The sequence below is a fragment of the Ostrea edulis genome, chromosome 6 (genome assembly GCF_947568905.1).
Source record: "Ostrea edulis chromosome 6, xbOstEdul1.1, whole genome shotgun sequence".
Taxonomy (NCBI): domain Eukaryota; kingdom Metazoa; phylum Mollusca; class Bivalvia; order Ostreida; family Ostreidae; genus Ostrea; species Ostrea edulis.
In genome coordinates, this window is record NC_079169.1 from 45,654,244 (window position 1) to 45,681,516 (window position 27,273).

The 27,273-nt window shown below is 37.8% G+C and overlaps 1 protein-coding gene across 1 annotated transcript; it reads left to right on the forward strand.

Annotated features, from left to right (window-relative positions):
* Positions 1–4,875: 4,875 nt before the first annotated feature.
* LOC125647203 (G-protein coupled receptor 84-like) lies at positions 4,876–13,177 on the forward strand. The gene is made up of 2 exons (XM_048873898.2): positions 4,876–5,008; positions 11,486–13,177. Exons 1-2 carry the CDS (start codon positions 4,876–4,878, stop codon positions 12,907–12,909), a joined length of 1,557 nt encoding a protein of 518 aa, XP_048729855.1. The 3' UTR covers positions 12,910–13,177.
* The last annotated feature ends 14,096 nt before the right edge of the window (positions 13,178–27,273 follow it).

Here is a 27,273-nt window from a genome sequence, read left to right on the forward strand (position 1 = left end):
ATAGATTGAGCGGAAGTTCTGTTTATGGACGAGTCGAGATTTCATATCAACAGCAGTGACAGTCGTGTTCGGGCTTACCGTCGTGCCGGAGAACGTTGTATTGACATCTGCGTTATTCAGCGCCGCCCGTTCGGCGGAGGAAGCGTAATGGTATGAGGTGGAATTACAACACATGGAATTACCCCTTTGATAGTGGAGGGTAATTTAACGGGCCTACGCTACCGTGACGAGGTTGTACGTCATTCCATCCTTTCATAACAACCAGCGTAACGTCATTCTGCAGCAGGACAACGCACGACCGCACACGTTGTTAGTGACTATCTACATCAACAAAACGTGAATGCTACCTTGGTCTGCGATGTCACTGGATTTATGGCTTACAGAACATGTTTGGGATGAAATGGAACGACGTTTATGTCAAGAGCCAAAACCCTCTGCTACGTTGGACGCTTTGCGTCGTTCTTTATTGCGCATATGGCGGAACAATCTCCAGACATTTCTGCATAACCTGATTCATTCGATGCATCGTAGACGTGAAGAATGCATCGGTGCACATGGCTGTCAGACACGCTATTAAAGCGGAACTTTTTTGCACCCACTTATTTTCAGTGACCGTTCGTATCAACCATAATGGACATAATCCATAATTTGATGTTTGAATCGAAAGACAATGCACTGTATCAAATAATGATATACATAATGCAACATAATATTTTGTATATGGATCTATAAATAAAATACCTAAACTACACAGTATTTTCCCCCACTAGAATATATTTATTGTCCTTGGAATAAAATCGGCTATGGTGAGGATAGGTCCACTGGACGGCGTTTGTATACAGTTATGCATTTAGACTAGATGATTGAAGGAAAATGTACACATACACAATGTAAGTATAAAGGTATTTGAGAAAGTGTATTGAAAATGTGAAATAAAAAAGTATGGCGTGCGGCGGATTCAAACCATGGCAAAAACAATAATCACATCATATACTACAAGTAGTATAGAAGTGCAGCTGACTGAACTATACTAAGCACAAGTAATACCCATGCATGTATGAACCAGGTTTTCGAAAACACTTCCCCTATAATTTTTGTCGGTTTTTCGTGAATTTTGACCCCAAGGAAGGACTTAAAATTTGAAGGTTTATTTCATTTTTGTACATAATAAACGATAGGTTACAAAATATGAAAAATTATATGCATGTATATGTACGACAGAAAATAGCTAAAGAAACTTGATATAACAATGTGACTTGTTTTGTCGAAAATGTCTTTTCTTTTGTTACCCTGAATTGATCCTATGATGATGGAATTGTGCGTACCGTTACTCATTTTGGTGTTCTCTATCTTTCTCTCTCTGTGTGCGTGAACTGAGTTCCAACATCACCCGAGTGTCGGATCCACAACATGGGTACAATGTCATATACATGAATTAAAAACCACTAAAATGACCAACGACATACACTCTTTGCACTACTTATCAAAAACCTTTAATTTTCGGAAATTCAAGAGATAGAACACCAGTGCTGGAATTTGATGTATATAATTCTTGTTGAATTATTCGTACCAAAATGTATTGCCTTGAACTAGGCCTTGGTGTTCGACATACTTTCCCAAGACATAATTATTGCTAAAGTATCTAGTTGTTTATTACTTGATTTACAAACACATGGATCCCATGGACATAGCCGCTCTTCTGTGCTGCCTGGCTTCAATGTCGGATAGGCTCTCCCATTGACGTCTTTCACTCCGTAACCGCGGGAAATCTCGTCGTGTTGCCGGAAGTCGCTCTTCTACCTCCCAGTACTATGCAAGTCGTACTGGGGAAGACCCCTCCCCCGATACTACATCCCCACCCCCGTTTTCTCTGATGGACGAAGAAACAGGTTCCTACCTATGTTCAAAGTGGGTGCAACACCCCCACCCCAAGAAGAGACCATCTGGGGACACCGGAGCAGACTATAGTAACATGTTCTCTGAGACAAGTCCCAGATACTGCTAACTGGAATCCTTCCCATTCTGTGTCAATCGTAACTACTCGGCTATTTCCGTAACTGTAAATGAACCTCGTATGTGGATCGACGCCATCAGAATCTGTTGCCACGTGTACACAAATGCAACTATGACGTCACAATCGTTCGTTACAATATGAAACACGAGCTTTCAAATGCATCTAAGATATCATACATATCTAAGATATTCTAATACTATCAATTTCCACTTATATGTTTATGTATTAGAATGAATAAGACGTTAATGATACCAAAACTGAATCTGCAGTGAAAATCTAAATTACATATACAGGGATTCAGTCCTGGCATATACACCTCATCCACAGGCGCACTTCCGGCAAATCGATGCAATTCTTGCGCCGATCCATGTCCGAGTCTTCTCACCGGTTACGGAAAAGGACGAGCATGTGATCCGATTGTTTCTGTGTAACCAAGGTCCTCCATTTGAAGCTAGCACACTCCAATATCTTTGTCCAATGGGGTTGGCATTACTTCCCGTCTCCTAGTTGCTGCCCGAGTTTACGAAGAATGGTAGCTAACCCTCCTGGACCAGGGCCAACACAACCACGATATCGCCCATCACATGGGATCCTAACTTGTTCGTAATCAAGCTCCAAACAAACACGAGCCTTAGAATCATCCTAGATACCAGATAATTCCCTGAACGTACTAGTAGCAGACGATGAGTGAGAACTTTTGAGTTGCTGTCTGCTGCGTTTCCTCCATGGTAAATGATTCACTGCAAAATCACCTTTTACAAGGGTTTCCTCTTCAGCATGATAAATGTGTGGCATCAACCTAATCACTGATAGCTGCATGATCACCAAGTCTTCCAGCTCCCTGTCCACATGATATTGACATAGTAGAAATGAAGCAGCTAGAACCTGGACTGTTTTAGCCACAGATACTTGGGCATCCTGTATCTCCTTTGGTAAGCGTACCATGCTCCAAATCCAGATGACCTTTCTGCTGATGCAATAACTCCATTTCCAACATCTGAGCCACATACAGATCAACACTGTATACCATATTTCCCAGTCGTGTACACAGGACCGATGATAAACCCTCTCATCCTTGCATTCTCGCCAGCCTGCAAAAGGGTGAGGTGTTGCTTTATGGGCGGCTTGGGGTCGAGTTCTTCAAAGACCCTGGTGGACAGAACACTGACCTCAGCACCCGTGTCCACCACTGCAGTTGCACTCCTTGGATCATTATTTCTACCATGGTCGGGTGTAATTTCCCGATGGGCACAAACAAGTCTCCGCAGAGCCCAGAAGCATGCCTGCAAGACATGTCATCAGTCCCCTCCTCTGCCTCGGGACAAGGGAGGGCTTGTGGGGCCTGGTATTTCCGGGGGGTAACCCCGGCTCAATCAATGAAGCAACTGGGAGATACGACCCTGGGGTAAAGATATACTGGCGCTGACTAGAGCCCCCTGGTGGAAAGATGGATAGAACTGACTTGGGACCTCGTCATCAACCCATCGGTGGGAGAATTGAGCTGCTATTCCCGACACTGGAGTGAAGGCATGCAGTGAGGGGGTGCATACTTGGGAATTTCTCGTGTTGGGTATGAACCCAACCCCCCAACCCCCCCGACTGTAGTAGGCCTCACTGGGACATCGGATATAATTGACTCTCCCCCGGGAGACGAGAATTCATCAGGCAACCTATCTAAGTCCATCAACCTTGGGATGTCATGGCTAGAATTTGTATTTGGTTGAAGCCAAACTTATCAAGTTCTCCGAGGAGTCGCACCTACAATATAGATCCCCATCTAAACTGTCAATCTCCTGATAACTGAACTGAGGACCAGTGAACATTACTTCTGTACCGTTGTTACCCCCCGAACCTTCCCACCCCCTCCCTCAAACAAAAAGGCAAGGACAGAGTGAAATAATCTCCACCCAAGGATGTTCTCTGAGAAAACGACGCTAACCCAGGGTCTATCATACCGCCACTTGGCACTCCCACAAACCGAGAAGTTGTCTATACTAAAGCCTGCATCGCCTCCCAACCCACTCGTGTGTAAATACGAGGACGCGTGGAGATGCCGCGTGACCGCTGGGGTATCCAAATGAGAACAGAAGTCCAACCCAGAAAGGACCTCGACCATAGATACAAAATACCCCAAACATATATCCCAAACACAATCAAGGACTGTCTAAACTTACTCTAAACTACATAAAATAATCAATGAAATTCAATTAGATTCAAAATGACGAAAAAAAACAGAAAGCTAGGGATGACCAAAATATTTCTTTAGAAATCTGTCTCCCGCGGTAAGTCAGTGGCGCCAATAAGATATTTATGTGTTTATTACTTAATTTCCAAATACCGGTATATGGGTCCCACGGACTTAGCCGCACTTCTAAGCTGTCTGGCGTCAACGTCAGATAGGCTCTCTTGTTGACGTTTTCACTCCGTAACGGTGGGTTATATCTCGTGCTGCCGGAAGTCACTCTTCTACCTCCGAGTTAGTCTAGTTCAACCAGACACTCTGTTGTTTTCGTAAATCTCCGACAAGAAGAGTCTTGTAAAGACTCATGATAATATTTGTAACGTCAGAACGAGGCTTCTCCAAATACCGGTATTCAATTTAATCGGTTGATTCAAAACACCTCCAAAATAACAAATATCGAAGATTTACAATTAAAGTGTTTAAAAAAACTGTTGTAAACGGAAAGAATTTATTTGCTGCTGGTCTACGGGACATGGTAAATAAATTTTACAAAAATTGCATTGGGAGGCAAAAGTGAAAGTACAATTTCCAGCTTAACCTGTCGTAGTGATTTCCCTATTAGTATCACTAATGAAGGATCAACTAATTAACATCAAGTCTTTCGGAATGGAATGTGTTTATGTCGGAGAGAATCAAATTAGCGTTCTCTAGCGGTAACAGTTATTATCGTGATTCGTTATCAGACTATGATCGTCAGAGATTTTCGGAGACAAAAGAGCGTCTGGTTGAACAAGACTACCTCCCAGTACTAGGTAAGTTGTACAGGGTAAGCTGTTCTTGTCAGCACAACTCTTCAGAAACCGTTCAACAGAATTTCATGAAACTGTAGTTATAAAAGGCATACTGTGTAGATAAAGGGTGAAGATAACGAACAGTGATCAATCTCATAACTCCTATAAGCAATAAAAAAATAAAGAGTTGGGCAAACACGGACCCCTGGTCATACCAGAGGTGGGATCAGGTGCCTAAGAGGAGTAAGCATCCCCTATTGACGGTCATACCCGCTGTGAACCATAGGTCTTAATCAGGGAAATGGAGTAATCCGTAGTCAAAATCAGTGTGCCAAGAAAGGCCTAACAATCGGAATAAAACACGTCAGACAGCATTTGACCCAATGATAGGTTGTATTGGCAAAATAGATCATTATAACGACCATAGAATTTACGATATACTGGCTTTAAAAGAGACTGTTGAAACCCTATTACCATCAACTTGTTTGTCAGTAGCCTGTCTCGATTTAAAAACTGCTCATACACAGAACAAGCTCTTGCGTATCGAATCAATTGAGAGATATAAACACCATATGCCGATGTGGAGGATTCTGTGGTGTCGTTATCTCGAGTTCACAGAGACATATCGAATCGACATATGAATGAAAAGGATTATATTTATAAATGTATATTTGCAGTAAATTCTGATTCTCTGTTTTTCCGGGAGTTATGCCCCTTTGGACTCCAAAAGGTTGGCCGAAACTAAATATACTACAGAAATAGTTTGTTGGTGCAATCATTCTGAACAAAATTCCATGTAATATAGATATTCTGTGTATATACGCATATTTACAGGGAATTCTGATAAGATTTTTTTCTGGGATTTATGCCCCTTTTGAACTTTTAAGTTTGGGATATTTTTCTGGAAGTTATGCTACTTTGAAGTTTGGCCAAAATTCTAGTTTGATTTTTTTCTGGGAGTTATGACCCCTTTAAACATAGAAATTTGGACAAAATATATACTAAATAAACCAGTTTTCAAACTATATATGTATTAAAATATTTCTGTTTTAATTTTTTATACAATTTGCATTTCTAATTAATCATTACATATGACTTGAGTAGTGTCATCTTGTTATGTGTGAAAAATACCACAGTATACATGTAGCACATAGACACAATTGATGTATTTTATTCTTATAGTGTAGCGTTTAATTACTATTCATCGTGTGTAGCATTGTCATTCATTGTGAGGGTATGTGAACTTGCTCACTTTGTTTTTTCATTGTCAGTATTGTGATGAATGGTACATTTAGAACTGCTTGTAAACTAATTTACAAGTATTGAACCCTGCTCGTGTTCCCAATCTAAAACCATGATATATGTAAATGTCAGAATTCACACGTGCACGCTTAGCGATTTCAATACTTTGATTAACATATGCCAAGTGAATTATTGTTTTATATAGACATATGAATATATATACTGTGAGTATTTCATCATAGAATAGTTTTTGTTGTTTGACTTCCAATTCGAGAACTTCGTCGTTCATTTTGGGACATCATCTTCAACTGTAGGTGAAGTGCCATGATTTTACGACACAAACATTACAATTACATGTTAGATCAAACTTTGACTTAATCTTAAAATATTGGTCATCACAGAAAATGTACGAACATATTGCTTTTGTGTGGTATTTAGGCTCGTGTAAGCTCGCCTGTCGTTTTCGGCGACGTTAACTTTCATATTTTCTTCTTCAGAAACACTTGGTCAATTTCAACCTAATTTATCACAATGTATCTTAGGTTGATGGAATTCAAGTTAGTACAAATGAAGGACAATGCTTCTCAAAGGGAGATATTTGTAAAATAAAAAAAAAATAGGATGGGTTTGAAATTCTTCTAAAGAACGCTGAACCAGAAAAAGATCAAAGTGAGTGTTGAACGGAAATGTGATATTTCCATATACGGAATTCCCAGCTGAACACCGGTATTTTATATTCATAAAAATGACACTGTTGCATGCGAGGGAGAATCGATAGATTTAAAGATAGTCTGTCCGTTGTAAAAAATCATGTTAAGTTTATAAAAAAAAAAGCCATAATAGAACAGGTCAACAAGTAAAAGAAAATTCTTTAAAAATGAATATAAATGACTTCCGATTTCATTAGAAGTGTGTCTTATGAACGATTTAGGAGTACTGCATCACAAAATGCTCACTTTGTACCTGATGGTACTGATGTAAAAAAAAAAAAAAAGCAAAGAGAAAGCAATTAAGATTTATCAGCTTGATATTTCTGGATACATCAATTATCAAAATATCAATTTTAATATCTTTTAATATTAAAAGTGTCGTAATACATTACTTTTGAGTCACCAGTAGGACAGACAGATCTGGTATAGGACCAGTAACTCTGTCTGGTACATGACCAGTAACTTTGTCTGGTACAGGACCAGTAACTCTGTCTGGTACATGACCAGTAACGCTGTCTGGTACAGGACCAGTAACTCTGTCTGGTACAGGACCAGTAACTCTGTCTGGTACAGGACCAGTAACTCTGTCTGGTACGGGACCAGTAACGCTGTCTGGTACAGGACCAGTAACTCTGGTATAGGACCAGTAACTATGTCTGGTACAGGACCAATAACTCTGTCTGGTATAGGACCAGTAACTATGTCTGGTACAGGACCAGTAACTCTGTCTGGTATAGGACCAGTAACTGTTTACATATGTAAAATGCTAAACTGTGGCCACTGGTTACCAAACATACCGGGTAATTCATCATTTCAAATATTTTTTTAATTGTCGGACTACATATTTTCAAATTAAAAACGGTAACTAAATACAGGTCAAAACCATGAACATTGTTTTTGTAAAAGGTAATTGTTTAGACATAACTAAAATGATAAAACGTCCACACCAGGATTCACTGTAGCTCCAAGGGGAAACAACCTAGCTGACAGTCAGTATCATAGCTTGATCTGATTAAACGTTTGTTTGGGAATAAAGGGCAAGACGCGTTGAAAAGTTTTGTTACTAAACCTGTTAGATTTCCGCCAATGATCACTAAGGGAGTTCTCCCACGTGCAGTAATGCATTCCCAGATCATTTACGCTACCTCCACCAAAAGCACAAAAAGACTGAGGTTATACAATGCAGGCGTTTATAAAGCATGATCTCACTTAGTGGCACACCCTTGATCGGCCGTCACTGCTATGGTCATGGTTGGTTGTAATTTGTTTAACGTCTCGCTCGTATTTCACTCATATGGAGACGTCATTGCCAGTAAAGGGCTGCAAAATTGTGGCCTATGCTCGACGCTTGCGGCCTTTGAGCAGGGAGGGATATTCACTGCTGTGACACGGGGCTTTTTGCAGTCTCATTCAAAGGCCCTCCCCATTTAGTTGACAAGCAAGAGCTACTGAGGACCTATTCTAACCCGTATCCTCGAACGAAATTCATCTGTTATTAGAATTTGTGCCCAAACCTTGAATTCTAAAGCGCAAGTGTTGTCTACAACATGCCACAGTGGTCACATGATATTACTACGGTAACTTTACGGTGTTCCGATGCACTCCAAGCTCTTCTGCACCCCTTCTCTGGGCCATTCCAGTTTCTAACATGCCTATTGCACAAAGACGAGAAGCTGCATTAAAAGCGAGACATCACTATTAGTGAAGAATTAATCAAATAAAATTGTTTTTTAGAGTTCCGAACGAAAACCTACATACAATTTTATTTATAGAATGTAGCAATAAACTCCCAACCGCAGCAATTCATTTGAGAGTATATGGCAAAAACACAAAACTCGTCACTAAAATGTCAAAATTCCCGTGCATATTCACCCAGTATCATACGGTATTATGAACATCAATAGTATAGGATAGTTATTGTTACAAATTCATATATACGAGTTCCATTCTTTGTATTCATGAGAGAGAGAGAGAGAGAGAGAGAGAGAGAGAGAGAGAGAGAGAGAGAGAACTCAGTCTTGGGCTGATCTTGCGGCCCTGATCATTGAAAGAGGGAATGAAACAGGTATTTGATGTAAATGTATTAGAATTATACATGATACACTGCATTTGAAATAAATTTTTATAAAATACAAATATTGCATTGCCATCGGATTCTAGATAGATATAGCTCTTTTAATAACTATTTTCATGTAAACCTCATTACAATATTGTTACATCTTCAAAGAATTCTTTTTATTAATCATGCCTTTATGCTTGACCTTTGTATTTGGGAGAGGGCCTACATAAGCTATGTAGGCTGTTGCCCAATCCTGTTGAGTTTCTCAATAAAATATGTTTAAATCAAAAATAGATATAGTTGCTCTAACTGAAGATACATTGACCACTCCACCATCTTAGCAAGTTATAATCTCTTTTACGACGGCGATGACATTCTGATCTTGTTATCACACACTTACACTGTCCCTGAGAAAGGAAATGCCTAATGAAGCAACAACAAAAATTTCACGAAAGATGCAAATATTTTTTGTTTGGATTTCATTTTTAAAGCATAGTGAGTATGATATTGCTCCAGATGTTATTGATACGATATACTCTTGACTTCGGTATGTATTCATTGTGACAATTTTTGTTGTCGCAATTAACTGATTCCTACGTGACGCAATGCCATCCGCCAAAATTGTTCCGAGACAGGGGAACACATTTCTTTGTGTTTGCTTGTTGACATAAAATCTAATATCAGTACAAAAAATCTGAGTCAGGGAGAAATTGCATGGATTCTGCAAGAATGAAAATTCATAGAAACCAATCCCGATCAATTTTGCGCCCGGTGTTTAAGCATCAAATTGGAATTTATTTCAGAATCTGAGAGTCCATATTCTGCATAATTTATCGTTGAGATTTTCATTGATGACTGACGCGTTAGGTCCTGTGATGTGGGAGGTGGTGCGTATATACTGTCTTTTTGTTCGTTGGACACGTTATGATATCTCACATGGATGTCGCTGAATGGAGTTGATCTTCACAACGCATTTAAACTGGTAGGTACTTATCTTTGATATTGAAATATGGCTCATTTCATTTTATTGTGTTCATCGTGTATTTAGAGGAACTGAAATAATTTTGTATCGAAGCATTTAATTTTGTTGTTTTTTTTGGAAAACGAGCAGAGTAATAAACCTGCATGCAGTTCATTTGATTTATTTTTTCGTTTTCAGCTTGAACTTAATGTGACGGATTTTCGTTGTTAAGGTATTCACGAAAATTAAACGTTTATCACGGAAATAAAAAGTACTGGTGAAAACCAAGTACAATTCACAAGATGCCTTTTTAAAGCTACGTGGTATTTCCTGGTTTCAAACAGTACACGTATCTAATAGTTTCACTACGATTTACTCTGCTGATTGACATTTTATTACCTATTTCATACACCCCGTCCATTATCAGATTGTTAATGGGGTTTGTTTAACATCCGCAAATTCTCTTAGTTGATGATATTATACGTATCTGGTTTCAGTTTCCTGCACTTTTAATGTCTTTACGAGAAAGTAATATTTTCTTCTAATGGAAGATTTTATATTTCCTACCAAAAATCAGCTGTTTTCTGTGCAGTTTTTAAAAGAAGAGAATAACACCTTAAAACCAATTTTGATGTTTTTCATTATAAACATGTTTGTCACAGCAGAAATTCATTCAATGGTTATGACTTATTTCAATCATGCATTTACTTTGGAAATTTAAATTATTTTACCAATCTGAGGAATAAATTTTACATTAACAAAATAATTTTGTTCGAAAAAATTTATCTCCAGATTTAAAAAAAACAAACCAAAATGCACTAAATCTTGTAAATATCTTGAATAGAAGAAGAACCCCGCCCAGCTGTATACTATCATAAAGAAAAGCTTTTCAGAATAAGATTGATTTTATACAAAGTGCATTCTCTGTATGTAATTTGAACTGCAAGGATTCACAATTAAAAAATGTAGCCAGAAGCAAATTATTCCCATTTACACATTGAAATTATATATCACGTTTTCCCAGTTAACAAGATCATTCACTCCCCGCTTCCAGCAATATTTGCTTCACTTTGTTATCCATATCAATCGATGGATTCTTGCATACGATATTTTTGAATTTTCGCAGAATTGCTGATCCAAATCTAATGTTAACTCGCAAGGAAGATATATTTCAGTAATTATCGTATAAATAAATTTTGTAAAGGATTTCGATCAATTTGTAAAATAAAATAATGGAGACAAAGAAAAAGGGATGAATTATTAAAGGGAATTATGATTTACCGTGTCGTGTCGCGTGACATTACGCGGGTGCGTGTTCAATCTGCTACATTTCATACAAATCATAGTTGAACCTGGTAATTTAATTAATTTGCGGAGACAGATATTGGGGTAGAGTTTACACATTGACATACAGTACACTACTTGGACTTAATTGAGTGTACATGTAGCTATAATTGAATTAGTAAGCAGTAATTGACATTGGATGAATCTATGAATTGTCATGTAAGTTCAATTTTTGCTTACAGATAAAAATGGCCCAGTGAATCAACGTGCACAAAATATGAAAGGTATGTCTCTGAACAACTCGTGGAATTATACTGTGTTAACTTTGACACATACACAAACGTTCCCCCCATTAAATGTGACCTCATCATCACGTTCAAATAGCGACAGGATTTACAATAACCATATTTTGGTGACACAGTTCTTGCCTACTTTAATTTATGTCAGCATTTTATTCATTGTTGGGGTTGTTGGAAACGCCCTGGTGTGTTACGTCTTCAAAATCAAATGGAAAATAAAAAAGAAACCATCCACTCTGTTCATTCTGGTATTGGCTGGTTATGACCTTGTGAACTGCATCGTAACAATGCCGTTCGAAATGGCCCTGGTATGCAACTATGTATCTTTTGACTTTCCCATCATCTGCAAACTGTCAAGATTTCTGACTTACGGCTTAAATGCAGCTTCTACTGTTATCCTTTTGGGAATTGCCATTGACAGATTGCTGGGCATTAGATATGGATTTAAGTTGGGATCTTTGACAATGCGACAAGCTCGATTAATCGTTGGACTTTCAATGTTTATAGGAGTTTTAACAACTTGGCCAGCTCTGTTTTTGTATGGAACGTACGAAGAGAACATGTATAGAACATGTTATTTTGCAACAGAGTTCAAAGATTCTGGCTACGTCACAGCCCAAGTAATTTTTAGCATCGTTGCGTCACTGATCGGAGATATCATCTTTATTTCCATATATTCATTGATAGGATATACGATATGTCAGCAGCGGAATAAGACAGTCAAAAGTAGTGACACGAGCACGGAAAGGACTAAGATTTGCAGCAAATCAGAGAATGACATTTGTAACCTAACTGATCAATCGCAAATTTCTATTGATTGCACCCAAGAAAATGGAAAAAGCTCCTCAAGCTTGTTTAACAAAGGCGACGGACAAGGGTATAATTCATTTTCCAAGACAGATCTGTTTCTTCAGCAAGGAAACAAACCTGAACCACGTGACCGGTCTGGAAGTGAAGCTATCGGAAGTCTTATGACATTATTAAAGATTAATCACGACTCTCAAAAGCATCGAAGTTCGACTTTTAGCAACAGCGAGGGAAAACGATTCGGTCCGTCTTTCAAAGCACGGAAGACCACTTTTATGTTGTTTACCGTAACAATAGTGTATATTCTAACCTTTCTTCCATTCTGCGTTCTGAATATTATCGACCTTCACCGGCGACACCTGTCTATGGATAACCTATCTGTGATAGAGTTAAATTTTTATCACTTGTTGTTTAGATCTTACATGCTCAGCATGGCCGTGAATCCAATCATATTTAGCTTCTTGAACAAACATTTTCGATCGGAATGTTTTTCTCTCCTAAAAGATGCTCTTCTTTGTATCATTTCATGTTTCTATTCGAGAGAAAAGAATTTGTCTTAAGTTTATTTCAGAACAACATATTTACACGTACCTACTATTTCAAACGCTCGGTTTTGCATATATCAAAATACAATGTACAATAGAATCAATATCAGATTAAATTTACAGGTTATATGGATTAATTGATATGAAATGTCCCCAACCTCTATATGTACTGTATTGGGATACTAGTATTCCTCGAAACCATTTACAAGATGTAATAATATTTGAATTATTCTTGTGTTCGGCTTTGTATTGCTGTTTTGTAATGACATAAAAATATTTGAAATATAACAGTTACTCTGCTATTTTTTCTATCGATTTACATAATCAGTTGGGCTAGTAGACGCGTATCATTTCTTGAACATGCTAGAACAAATTAAGTTGACGCTGGCTGTGGCACAAGACGATTGATTCCGATAAGCCACGTAAAAATCGCTCATTAGCTATTTCAATCTCTGTCAAGCTTATTTTCTCCTTTAAAAGATGATGTTCAATAAAACTTTAAGGAAAGAATTCAAGTTAATGTATTTGCACATCGCGCTAGAATTTTCTCTGCACCACATCTCTACCACGACGGAAATACATGTATATGGCTTCCTTGAAAAAAAAATCGTATTGGGCGAGGCGAAGACTCCACATATTTCCGTATTACCCCTCTAAGTGCCTACATAACGAATTTACCCTGTCGGTGATTTTACGTACATGTACACTTTAATTAAAGGCAAATTAACATTAATCATTCTTGATGCTTTAATCAATTACAACAATAATAAATGAATGCAATATATGTATTCTTGGGATACTTTATAAAATGTGCATCAATAAAAAAAAATGGCTGCAATAATATAAAACAATAATAACGAGAAACAACAAATTTTACAACAAACTGTAAATTTCAATATAAATTATTTGTTTCTAGTACTTTTAAATGTCGTGGGGATCCGGGTTAGAATAGGTCTTCAGTACTACTTGCTTGTCGTAAGAGGCAACAAAATGGGGCGGTCCTTCGGATGAGACCGCAAAAACCGAGGCCCCGTGTCACAGCAGGTGTGGCACGAAAAAGATTCCTCCCTGCTCAAAGGCCATAAGTGCCGAGTATAGGCCTAAATTTTGCAGCCCTTCACCGGCAGTGGTGACGTCTCCATAGGAGTGAAATATTCTCAATAGGGACGTTAAACAATATTCAATCAATCAACCAATCTAACCTCTGCATAACGTCATAATGGACGCTATTTTCTAGTGACATGGTATAAGTAGTACACATGTGTGGTCAGTCAACCATTGGCAATATTAGGTTAGTAAGAGCCAAAATATCGTTGTATATAGTCTTGGTTTCAGCAAATGAAATTTCATGATTTTTTATCAGAGGCAGGATTTAAGTGATTACGTGTATATGGTGTACATGCTTTTACGGATTATGCATTCGAATCGACGCCGTTTTGAACAAAATTTTCAAGTTCCATCTACAGAAACTCATGAGGTCGATCATCTCTTCAGTCGTAATATATCTTAAGGCGTGAATGTGTTTGAGGACGAAACAAAAAGTATTGGTATTAGGATTTTAAAAATCCGAACGTGTACGGACAGCTGTCAAAGTATCTTCACATCTTGTTACAGGACTTTAGACATTTGATCCGCCTATTCATTGGATGCGGGAAGTATATCACAATTGATGTAAAAAGTGCATTATTTATCATATTAGAGTGGGTGCACATATTTAGCAGATTTACAAACAGAGGGAGACCTGGTACCATTGGGGAGTAATTATATGATTGATAAATTATGGTTTACATGCTTTTACGGAATTTATGTAATATCTCAGAAAGACGTGAACTTGGGTATACGAGATTAAAATTGGCGAAATACATGTTCTAGCGCGTGTATTCGAATCGACGCCATTTTGACCAAAAGTTCCATAGGTATGGTTGAAATTTTCATTAGTTTTCTATATTTCCCCTTTAAACATGTATATATCTACATTTTACATATAGGGGGAGTTCCGCTATCACGGCCCTGAGAGGTCTTCGCCCTCTAATAGTGTTTTCCATATAATGATTTTCTAAAAACTGTTACGATAATATGTCTTACGGCGTGACCGTGTTTGAGGGCGAAGCAAAACATATTGGCATTAGTATCTAGATCCATAACAGGACAAAAAATATCCCGAAATATTAGCACCTAACGTTCTAGGACAGAGCTCAAAGTATTCAAACTTTAGACATTTTTGATCCTATTCATTGAACGCGGGAAACGCTATGCAACTGATGTAAACGGTGCATTGTGACGTCATATTCAGCGTCGGTGTTTAGCAAATACACAAACATGGGCGACATTGTACAATTGCGTTAATCGAGGAGTGATTATATATGATTAAGAAAATTAGATATACATGCTTTTACGGATTTTATGTAACATCTCAGAACGACGTAAACTTGGGTACACGAGATTCAAATGGAGAAATACATGTGCACGCGCTAGTATTCGAATCGACGCCATTGGAACCAAAATTTCCAAGTTCCATAGGTATGGTATAATTTTTCATTAGTTTTCTATATTTTCGTTTTAAACATGTATATACGTGTTACCTACAGGGAGAGCTCCGCCCTTTGTGCCGTGAGAGGGCTTCGCCCTCTAAAAATGATACAATTAATTTTGAACAATTGAGAGTTTTGATTACAAATCGTATGTCAATCTTGTATTTTTGGCTGTCAAATTGAAAACTCCAAGAACTAATGAAGGAACTAATGAATCGATTACTCGAATGTCCTTGTAAGGCTTTGTACGAATTAAAAGGGAGACAACCGAGGATATCGATAATTAAACAAAATGACGGCACCTATACGGCTCACCGAATTTTCATTGAACGTTTGTAGAGATTATCTCTATTCTTTTGCCGATTTTCCCTTTAAATACGCGTTACCTTTAGAACCTTGCTGAACGGTATGTTTCTGTTTCTGTTTCAGTATGTATATTCGGTATGACCATTGGACAGAGCGAAGCATGAAATGGTCATTGGGGTGTCCCTTGGAAGTGATAATCATAATTCAGCTACAGCTCATTTTGCGCAAAAATCATCTCTCTCTTTCAATCGCAGGTACAAATATGTACGTACATGTATGTATATACCATTGTCGTATATTGTCCCAGACTATCCATGACTAGCCGCAGGTCGTAATTAGATCGGACTCAAGGATAATATTAAGATTTATAAAAATTGTTCTAATAACAGCAGCTGATTGAGAAATAATGGTAAAGCTCTTATCAGTATTGTATCGGAGTGGGTGTTATCGCATCAAGGTAAACATCAATTGACGTGAAACTACATTTTATCATTTGATCAATTTCTCTCGTTTCTAAATGTTGGATGATGAAAGCATAAAGTACATGTACTCAATAGTTGTTAGATATTAACTGCTTGTACTTCTCTCACGCCACAGCTCTATAAAATAAGCTCATAAAGTACATGTGCTCAATAGTTGTTAGATATTATTTGCTTGTACTTCTCTCATGCCACAGCTCTATAAAATAAGCTCATAAAGTACATGTGCTCAATAGTTGTTAGATATTATTTGCTTGTACTTCTCTCATGCCACAGCTCTATAAAATAAGCTCCTGTATTGGGATTGATTTCATTGGACCATTTCTCTATAAAATAAACTTCCACACTGGGTCTGCCTATATATGATATCAACGTTGACGTCACACACACACACACACACACACACACACTTCCCATCACTTGAGTTCTATTTTTGTCAGAACCTTTTCGTTTGTCCTGAGGGAAGGACATGCTGTCCCTAGGATTTATCTACTTGGTTAAATCAATGTTCATGTAAGTGGTCAGTTTAGTGCTTAGTGTGATTTTTGTATTATACATTGCATCCACTTTTTATTCAGCTATCAGCTATACCTTTAAAAGTTAAGCCATATTGTGTGTTCCCAAAACTGGAACTATTGTTTGACTATCCAAACCTCTAGGGTAGAAGTGTAAATAAACTATTTTAGAATAACAGAAAACTGATAAATGGGTTTTGAACATAACCAATTGGTTGTGCCAGATGATGGTCAAGGTCAAACTGTGGATAATTCTGGCACGAAAGGTGCATATCAAGGGTTTTTAAACTAGGCCATTACGCAGTCTAGTCAACCAGTATGTAGTCTAGTAAATTAGCATGTGAGAGCAATAAAACGGAAAATATGGCTATAGTGTTTGAGGCATGATCAAATGAGTAGATGAAGCTCATGATCTGGTAAAGGTTTTGCCCATATTCATCCTGGTGAAATGAGTAGGTTTGTTGATACCTTGATTTTCGAATGACTTCATTCTGTGCATCCAGAACGTTTATTTTTGATTTCATTTGTTATCTGACCAACTTGGGTCATGGTCAATAACCACTATTGTCATGTCTTCCCATTGGTGATTACTACATGAATATGTATCATTGAAATGTGTCGTTACTGGGACATCTTTCTTGGTTTTGTCAGAGGACCGGTGGTTGATGACCCGTTTGCGAAGGTCTGTTGTTTCTACAGCATATACGTACTGTTTATGGCAGATTTAAGTTAAAGCGGGTAATCCAATTGAAGACTTGGATGAATTACTGTCCTGAAAGACAAAATATGTGAAAGAATCCGAAACAATACAATCGAGATTGTTTGAGTTTATATCAAATAGTCCGTATTAATTTTGATACACCCTGTAGGTAGGGTCTACGTGACTTTAGCGGCTACATGGTACAAGTTAATTTGTATGCACTACGTCACACTCGGTACTCCCTGTGATCGAACCCATTCATTACACTTTTTTCAACCGAAGCATTTGTGACTGTTTCTGCTCCAAAACCCGATTGTTTCCCCCCACCTGCTTCTAAAGCAGGGGGCAATTTACTGGACTAAAAGTCGTAGAAGTTAAAACAAGTAAACTACTAGTGGGGCCACCACCGGGGACGGTTGGGGCCACATCCATCTCACTTCAGTGAGGGGATGCTACAGGATGATGCATGTTAAGGGCTTATGTCCAACATGATAATCTACATACCAGGTAGCACTGCAGGAGACAGGGTGAGAATGGCGGGTCTCGCTAACCTCCTTAGAACGCTGGTGTCTGTTCAGGTCTGGGCACTGAATGTTTTACTCGGGGCCCCCAGTGTACCCCTTACAAGCTAAGTTAAACTGGCTCACTGGGCGACTCCCCAGTTACCCCACAAAATTTTCACATGCGGCAGATATTGTCCAATTCTGTATATCCCGAATGTACCATTGCTGTTATATTAATTAAATGGTAAACGTTGCTTGTGTCTTTTATTCACTGTAATGAGTCATGGACATGTTATTACAGCCAGTTTCTTTCATGTGTCTTTTTGGATTTTATCTATCAAGGCGGATTCTTTAATTAATGGTATGATTTGAAACTCAAGTTTGATACTTAAGGCTGGAAACGAAGTTATATGAATGTTTACTTTGGATTACTGTGAAAGATGAAAATAACGAACAGTGATTAATCTCATAACTCCTATAAGCAATACAAAATAGAGAGTAGGGCAAACATGGGCCCCTGGATATACCAGAGGTGGGATCAGGTGCCTAGGAGTAGTAAGCATCCCCTGTCGACCGGTTACACCCGCCGTGAGTCCTATGTCTTGATCAGGTAAACGGAGTTATCCGTAGTCAAACTCAGTGTGCCAAGAATGGCCTAACAATCGGTATGAAACACGTTAGACAGCATTTGACCCAATGACAGGTTGTATTGGCAAACTAGATCGTTATAACGACCATTTGCGAAATGCTGACTTTAAACGAGACTGTTGGAACCCCTGCACCATCAACTTGTTTGTCCGTAGCCTGCTTCGATTTAAAAACTGCCCATACGTAGACCAAACTCTTGCGTATCGAATCAGTTGAGAGATACAAACACCATATGCAGGTGATAATGGAATATTGCTACATAAATATGGGAAGTTGACGATGGAGAAGCTGAAATCATCCCGTTTGTCATAAAGTTGAATTGTTAGATTGCCATTCATATCTACTTTCAACAAAATGTTTATGTATGACGCAGAAGTGGATGACTCTGTGGTGTCTTTTATTTCGAGTTCACTGGGATATATTGAGTCGACATATGAATGAAAAGTATTATTGTTAATAGATAATATGTCGTCGATATATCTAAATGTCGAATTGAAGGCCACAGCAAGAGATTTTTTCTTCGCACGTTTTTGAATAAATTCTGCTTGATAAGAATATAAAAACAGGTCAGCTAACAAAGGAGCACAATTCGTGCCCATGGGAATTCCAACAGACTGTTAGAAACCTGATCACCAAAGACCACGAAGATATTGTCAATGAGGAACTCCAGCATATTTTTTATTTCAACTTCAGAGTATTCTTTGGTGGAATCAGAATGGCGTTTAACAAAGTAAATTTTTGGATGACTGATCACTAGATAAGAATATTTCCGTTTTCCATTTTTGTTGAACAAGTAACTGTCTATGATGTCAAAAGGTTTAGTCTTTAATTTATCGTGAGGAATGGTTGTGCAAGGTGTTGAAAAGGCATACGTTTTGATGTTGATTTGAGAAAAGTTTTGCGATTTCAAGTACTAAAAGTTATTTAGAATTTTTTAGATTCCACATTTGATTTACACCACTTCTGGCTTATATAGTCGCACAGTTTGAAGTTTCTCCTTCACAACTGTTAATATTTTCGTGAGGAGCAAAGATAGGGGCTTGGTAGAACATTTACTGGATCCAGCAATGTATCTTTGTTTGTAAGGTTTTTTTAAATGAAGTTTAGGAATCCAGTATAGGTACGGTAACTCATATTCATACGACCCATTGACTGGGATATTAAATGTGTCGAAAACTGAAGCATGATTTTGAAGAATTTCGGCGTTTGAAAGGCCAGTTGGGGTATAAGTACGATTACCAAAAGTGGAATTAATGCCAAGTTCGTTTAAAATATAGTTGTAATAAAGAGCCTTACAAACAAAGACAATGTTGTTACATGTACAAGCTTTGTCAGCTGGAAGCAAAACATATTCCTCATGTAACATATCTAATTCTTTTAACACTTCTGGTTTACAAAACACAGAAGGATAGATGGTTCGTACTTTTGATTTAATATGTCTAATGCGGGATTTTAATATTCCTCTTATACTTTTAATCCATTCTGACAATGTATCAAGTTCTTCGTTTTCATATTTAGCCCATCGCCTGGGATAATCCTCGACAGAATTTATAATAGAGATGAAATTCTGTCGCCAATTGAAAACACCGAAGTTCTCTGTATTTAGGTCCTTTTAGAATAAGTGATTTGAAGTCATCATTTTCAACTATATCAACATCAACAGTAATGACATGTCCAGCTGGACTATAGTTGACAGATGAAGAACAAGAATGGTACGATTTGAAAACACATCATCAACATTTAAGGCCGAAGCGAAGTAAAATATGTCTTTTTGTTAAAAACAAATGTCTCCCTAGCTCCCCAAATTGAAAATGCTCCATATTACAATCCCCTTCCCTTAATGTACTGCATGGTATGGAGGAGAAAGCATGAGCAGGAATATACTTTAGACATTACGAACTGCACTTTATGCATTGAGGAAAATGATAGAGAAAAGATTCGAAATCGATGTGACCAATGCCATTTTTGTGTATGATACAAAGATAATGACTGTTATGCTGAAGTACCAGTAGGAAAGTGAACATACCCTTGTGCATTTTAAAGCTTTAAAACACTCCTCTTTGATTCACTGTAAATTCTATGAAAATATCAAATCGCTGGGTCAGAACAATATGAACATCATTAAACTATATAGAAGTATTGTACAATCAAAGTTATCCGATAAGCCATATAGAGAAGTGTTCACAAGCTATTTCACACCCTCCAACCTTGTTAGATCCGCTGTAACTTTGATGATAACCATTGTATCCTCCTATCCCGACAATATGCACATCTGCAAATGGCAAAGAAGTATTGCACAGAGTTGCAAGTCCAGCAGATAAGTCCTACATGTATAGGATAAGTGTTCACAAGCTATTTTACATCTCCCAGCACTCTTAGATCCATTATATCTTTTCGGAAAATAATTGGAGCCTCACGTCCCGACAATATGCACATCTACAAATGACCATGAAACATTGTATAAAGTTTCAAATTTATCCGATAAGCCATATAGGAGAAGAAGCGTTTACGAGATTTTGTGAAAGAAAGACCAAAAACAATATGTCTCCCCCTGGAAGAGGGGAGACATAATTCAGTTGTATGTTGAATTCCTGTTATAAGGACAAAATTACGTGAAAGAATCCGAAACAATACGATAATGGTAAACATAACGAACAGTGATCACTTTCATAACTCCTATAAGCAATACAAAATGAAGACTAGGGCAAACACGGATCCCTGGATATACCAGAGGTAGGATCAGGTGCATAGGAGGAGTAAACATTCTCCGTCGACCGGTCACACTCACCTTAAGCCCTATGTCTTGATCAGGTAAACGGAATAATCCGTAGTCAAAATCAGTGTGCCAAGAACGGCCTAACAATCATTTCTATTTCAGTTCTAACACTACGTTTAAAACGATCGTGATTCGATATCGACAGGAAGAGACTTCAAATCAAACCTATTTTAGTCCTCATACAACCATTACAATAACGATCATGATTCGATATCGACAGAAAGAGAAATCATTTCTATTTTAGTTCTAACATGATTCGATATTGACAGGAAGAGAAATCAATCCTGTATTAGTCATATTACAGCCATTACAAAAACGATCATGATTCGATATTGACACAATATCGTCAGTAAAGGTATGTGATTATTAAAGTGGTACTTATCGATATCGGTACGATATCATGCCTGGTTTGTCGATATCGTATCTACATCGTGTCTTGGACATAACTCGAATTAATTGCAATCTTTGTGATATATAAATATATATATATTATACTACTCAAAATTTGATAAGGATCACTATGTTATATGTGTGTAATTTACACCTAACATAACAATAGACATAAATTTGACTCAGAAACGTGTTTACTCAGGTTATGAATGAAAATTCATGAACGGCATGAACTTTTATCAATACGGAATGCTTGAAATCTGATAACAACATCAAAAGGCATTTCATTACAAAAAGTAAACAGCAAACCAGAGAAAGAATTACACAGTTTTTGGGGATAGTCCATCATTACACTTAGTCGATGAAGTGTCAATACCGGGTATGGCCTCCCCTTGCATCAATGACGGCTTGACAACGTCGAGCCATGCTGTCAATAAGCACCCGGATGTTTCCAATGGGAGGGTTGTTCCACTCTTCCACGAGGGCGTTTCCGAGCTCTGTCAAAGTAGGGGGTTGTGCTCTACGGCGTGAAAGGGCAACCTGCAGCATGTTCCATACATTTTTAATCGGGTTCAAGTCCGGCTAGCGCGCTGGCCAGTCCATACGGACAATTGTCTCCTGCTGAAGGTACTGCTCCAGCACCCTGGCGCGATGAGGACGGGCATTATCATCCATCAGGATGAACTCAGGACCAACAGCACCAGCGTAGGGTCTGACGTAAACATCGAGGATCTCATCCCGGTACCGCACCCCCGTCATTGTTCCTCTCTCCAGGACATGAAAATCTGTTCTTCCATCCCTGCAGATTGAACCACCACCATAACGGTCATGTTCACTGATGTTGGCATCATGGAAACGTTCACGTTGTCGTCGCCACACTCGGTGCCTCCTGTCTGTAAAGTCCAAACAATACCTGGACTCATCAGTGAAAAGAACTTGAACCCAATTGTTCTGTGTCCAAGTGACATGATCTTCAGCCCAGTCCAATCGCTCCCGCCGGTGTCGAACAGTCAGAGGGACTCGAACACATGTCCTTCTCGAGTTGAGACCTGCATTGTGCAGCCGATTCCGTATCGTCTGAGTGGACACATTCACCCCGAGGCGTTCAGGAGGTCGTTACGTAGGCTGGTTGCTGTCCAGAAGGGATGGCGTCGTGCCTGAAGATCCACAAAATGGTTTTGGCGTTGGGTTGTCGACCTCTGACGACCACCCCCCATGTCGGTGTGCTGCTGTACCAAAAGTTTGCTGTCGGTTCCAGGCCCTGCTTACAACGTTCTGGCTGACGTTTAGTGCATTTGCAACGTCACGTTGTGAATAGCCAGCGTCAAGCATTCCAATACATCTGCCCAGTTGTTCTGTCGTCAGGCGACGCCTTACACGTTGAGGGGGCATTATGTTGATAAACGTAGTGTAAACACTCAAGTGAGTTTGAAATTTTAAGAGGAAACAGACACCGATGCCTGAGTGAAAATCGTGCAATGGTAGCAAAAGCATAAACTGTGATGAGAAACGCATTTCCCATGGCATGAAATGCACGTGCAAGTTTGTTGAAGACGTTTTTGATTTCACTTGGACACAATATTGCCAGTTATGCAGTTATTAATTTTTTAAACAGAAATATATCTATGATCCTTATCAAATTTTGAGTAGTATATATATAGAGAGAGAACATAGAAAATTACGTGCTCTATTTATCTATCTATCATGCTTATTGTTGAAATTTTCTACGTTTGCTGAACTCGTTGTTATTAGAATATTTTATGATTTATTCTAATTGTATCGCTAACTCCGTATCTATATCTAAAATCGTTTAAAGAGGTATATTTGAAGACTGTATACCTGAGTCAATGTTTGAAAAGTTTAGTGTATAAATCATGTCAAGCGTTGATCTTCAGCGTTGATTCATCAGCTTTCTCTACTATACGTGTGTAATGCTATTAATCTGCTCCCAAACAACTGATTGTCTCTCTTCTGCTGTCTATATTGCTATCCCAGTGTAACTATGGCAATATCACAATTTTCTTTTACAAATTACTATACATTAATGCATGCATGTTCAAAAACCAATAAAGATAAAAATATGTTATAGCTGCTTTCTACGGGATTCATCAGGAAAGATGAACAGTCACTGCAGGAATTTGCATGGCTTTCATAATGTACATTATATTAATAATACGGATTGAATTCCTTACCAAATGGGGTGTGGTAGACAACCATAGTCTCCCACTGGTTCAGAAAATGTTATAGACCATCTGATAGCAGTTTTTCAACACGTGATACTGTAGCAAATAACTTCATCCATTGTCTTTTTGTTCGAATCACGACTTTCCGAAATGAACAGAATTTTATAGATGTTGGGTCACGTTGCAGCAGCTTAACGGGAGAAAATCGCACACACGATGGTACAGCTCTCTCGCTGAAGGATCATTTTCAAGAATACACTTTACAACCACACCTAAAACAAATACATATGTAGCATAAACAAATAATGTATTGCATAGACAGTCCCTACCAAAAAATAAATAAACGAGTTCCGATTACAATAACAGTACGAGGAATAGCGTGGCAAAATCCACATTAACAAACAAAAATTTAGCATTAAAGCATCTTATAAGATCTACGTTTTCTTCAAAGTTTTGGATACGTGATTCATTAAATTTGCAACAATATTTAATCGGAAAATACACGCGTACCCATGCATCGAAGTATTTGTGTCAAGAGCGGGTAACCTCACGACTGTGTGCTTTTTATACTTCTCCATTTTTTTTACATTGTGATTAGATGCTGTTAGTATAACTATCATACACATTTAATGATTTAAATTTTTATAGGTGAGTAAGCATTATTACGTCACAACAAAATACGATTTTCTGTTTAAGTTCTAAAGAAATTGTAGTTTTTCAGAGGGCTCATTGCGCATTGTAGGGAATCATGCAAACTGTTACAGTTTGCCTGCTTGATGTCCAGGAGTGAATATTACATTTTTCAACATATGATAAACTAAAGCCCCAGCTTAGGAACCCTTTCACATTGCTTATTATATTCATTTGTCTGTTTGATGTCCAGCAGTAAAGATGATTTTCTATTGCATTAATGTATTTATAACTAATTTAGCACCACCCTGGTACCTGAACCCTGGGGTCATGCATTTCATAATTTTGGTAAAGGATTAAATACCCATTAAAATCATGCAAACATTTTGCCTCCTTGATGTCCAAAAGTAAATAAGATTTTCCAAAATATAATGCATTTTTTATATATGACCAACTTAGCTATACCCTGTGGCATGAACCTTTAATCCATGGGTCGTGAATTTTAAAGCTCTTTGCATGCACCCTGAGGTCCACGCAGAAAATATATAAGCGAAATAAACCTGATGCTACGTGGAAAGTCAACTTGTACAAGTGCGTTTTCACCGGAACCAATCGGAATGTTGCTCGGCCTTTTCCATCAAATCGAGAAAAAACAAAGGTTTTTTTCTTTTCGACTTCACGGAAATGACTGAGCGTAGACCAAAAGAGAGAGAGAAAAAAAAAACTCGTTAGACAATACTGTACATCATTACAGCTAGAGCAATAAGACTTGTAATGAAATATTTGCATGCTTCAAGATTTTAAAAAAACTATTTTAAATCACTTATTTCCACCTACATGTAGAATATTGAATTTCTGTTGAAAACGCATGCCTATGTCCACGTATTGCAGCCCTCTTTTGAAGGACAGCAAATTGTTACTCATTACCATCTTGCCAACAGTTTGGCTGCTCGATGTTCAGAAGTAAAGAAGATTCTCCAAGATGTAATGCATTTATAATATTTGATTAACTTAACCCCACCCCTGGGCAAGAACCCTGATCCAGTGGGTCATGAAATTAATTTTTTGGTAAATACCAACAGTTTGACCTTTTGATGTCCAGGAGTAAAGAAGATTTTTTAAAATTAAATTAATTTTGATGATTTTGGACCCACCACTCAGGTCCCAGGGAGACAGGGTCCATGAAGTTCACATTTTGTTTGTTTCCCTTCATCCATAAAAGTTATATATACCAAAATTGGTTGAAATTGGTTCAGCTGTTCTAGAGCTGAAAAAGTTAAAACGTTTACGATATAGACGTACGGCGACGGATTCAGACAGACAGCATTAATAGGTAACCTGAGTGAGCAAATAAAATTAAATCATTGTAAAGGGACTGATTCACGATTTTCCTTCAAATTTTGTTTTTCACTTTAAATGATCAAAATCTACAGTCTAATATGTTTAGAAGGCTAAACAAAAAATTAATGTTATTCATCATGACAGAAGCTCATTATAGAGAGTTTATTATTTGTTTTGAAAACAAAGATGGAGGTGTGTTATTGTTTACGGGGTTTTCAAAATAAATGGATAATGGTCCAAGTTTATTATATATATCACATCTCAAGTATACTTTGGGTAAAATGTGTCATTTAAAAGTTAAAATGTGTGATTGTACAAAATGAAGATGCTTTAAAGCTGTATGACCCGATGTAGCTGCAGAACTGTAGCTCTCTGAAAAAGTATTTTGACGGAACAGAGAGCTACAGTTCCACCCCTATTAAAAACCTTCGATTTACGACGCACAAAAAGCTGCGCACGGTTGAGACCTGATATCGTTGTATTTTTGTGTTGCTGTCTCATAAATTTAATCAAAAAAATTCTTAACATATTTTCCTACTATAATTGTGTCCAAACATACCTTCAAATATTCATTAAAGCCCCATACGACCCGAAAACTCCCAGCTTCAAATGAATTCGTGTGTTGACGTAGCCATGTTAGGTAACCGGGTCAGTTCGAACCCCGGTTCATTTCCATACTTGCACAATAACGTCTAGATGTGAACTAATATCCCCACAAATATTTTAGCTAAATATTTTAAATAATATATCATTCCAGTTCCTTTAAATAATAATTATTCAAATAGCTAAACTCACGGCAATGCGGCTTTCATTAGTCTGGTCCGGTATCCATCCCTTTCACACGAGTGTTAAGGACTTTTGTAGCATTATCATTAATCAAGAGCTTATTTTACCTTTAGAAAAACTTTATATTTTAATTTCTATAAATTATTCGTGTTGATAATTAATGAAGAGCGAACATATAACTTTTTATGAATATATACCAACAAAAACAGGGTTCGAATTGACCCGGCTACCTAACATGGCTACGTCAACAAACGAAATTATTTGATGCTGGGAGTTTTCGGGTCGTATGAGGCTTTAATGAATATTTGAAGGTATGTTTGGACACAACTATAGTAGGAAAATATGTTAAGAATTTTTTATTATAAAATTTATGAGACAGCAACATAAGAATACAACGATATCGGGTCTCAACCGTGCGCAGCTTTTTTGTGCGCCGAAATCGAAGGTTTTTAATAGGGTGGAACTGTAACTCTCTGTTCCGTCAAAATATTTTTCCAGAGAGCTACAGTTCTGCAGCTGCTAGACCCGATGTTCATGTATTATTTTTGCACATAATTACTTTAAAGCAGATTAATTAATTTACAAAGTTAT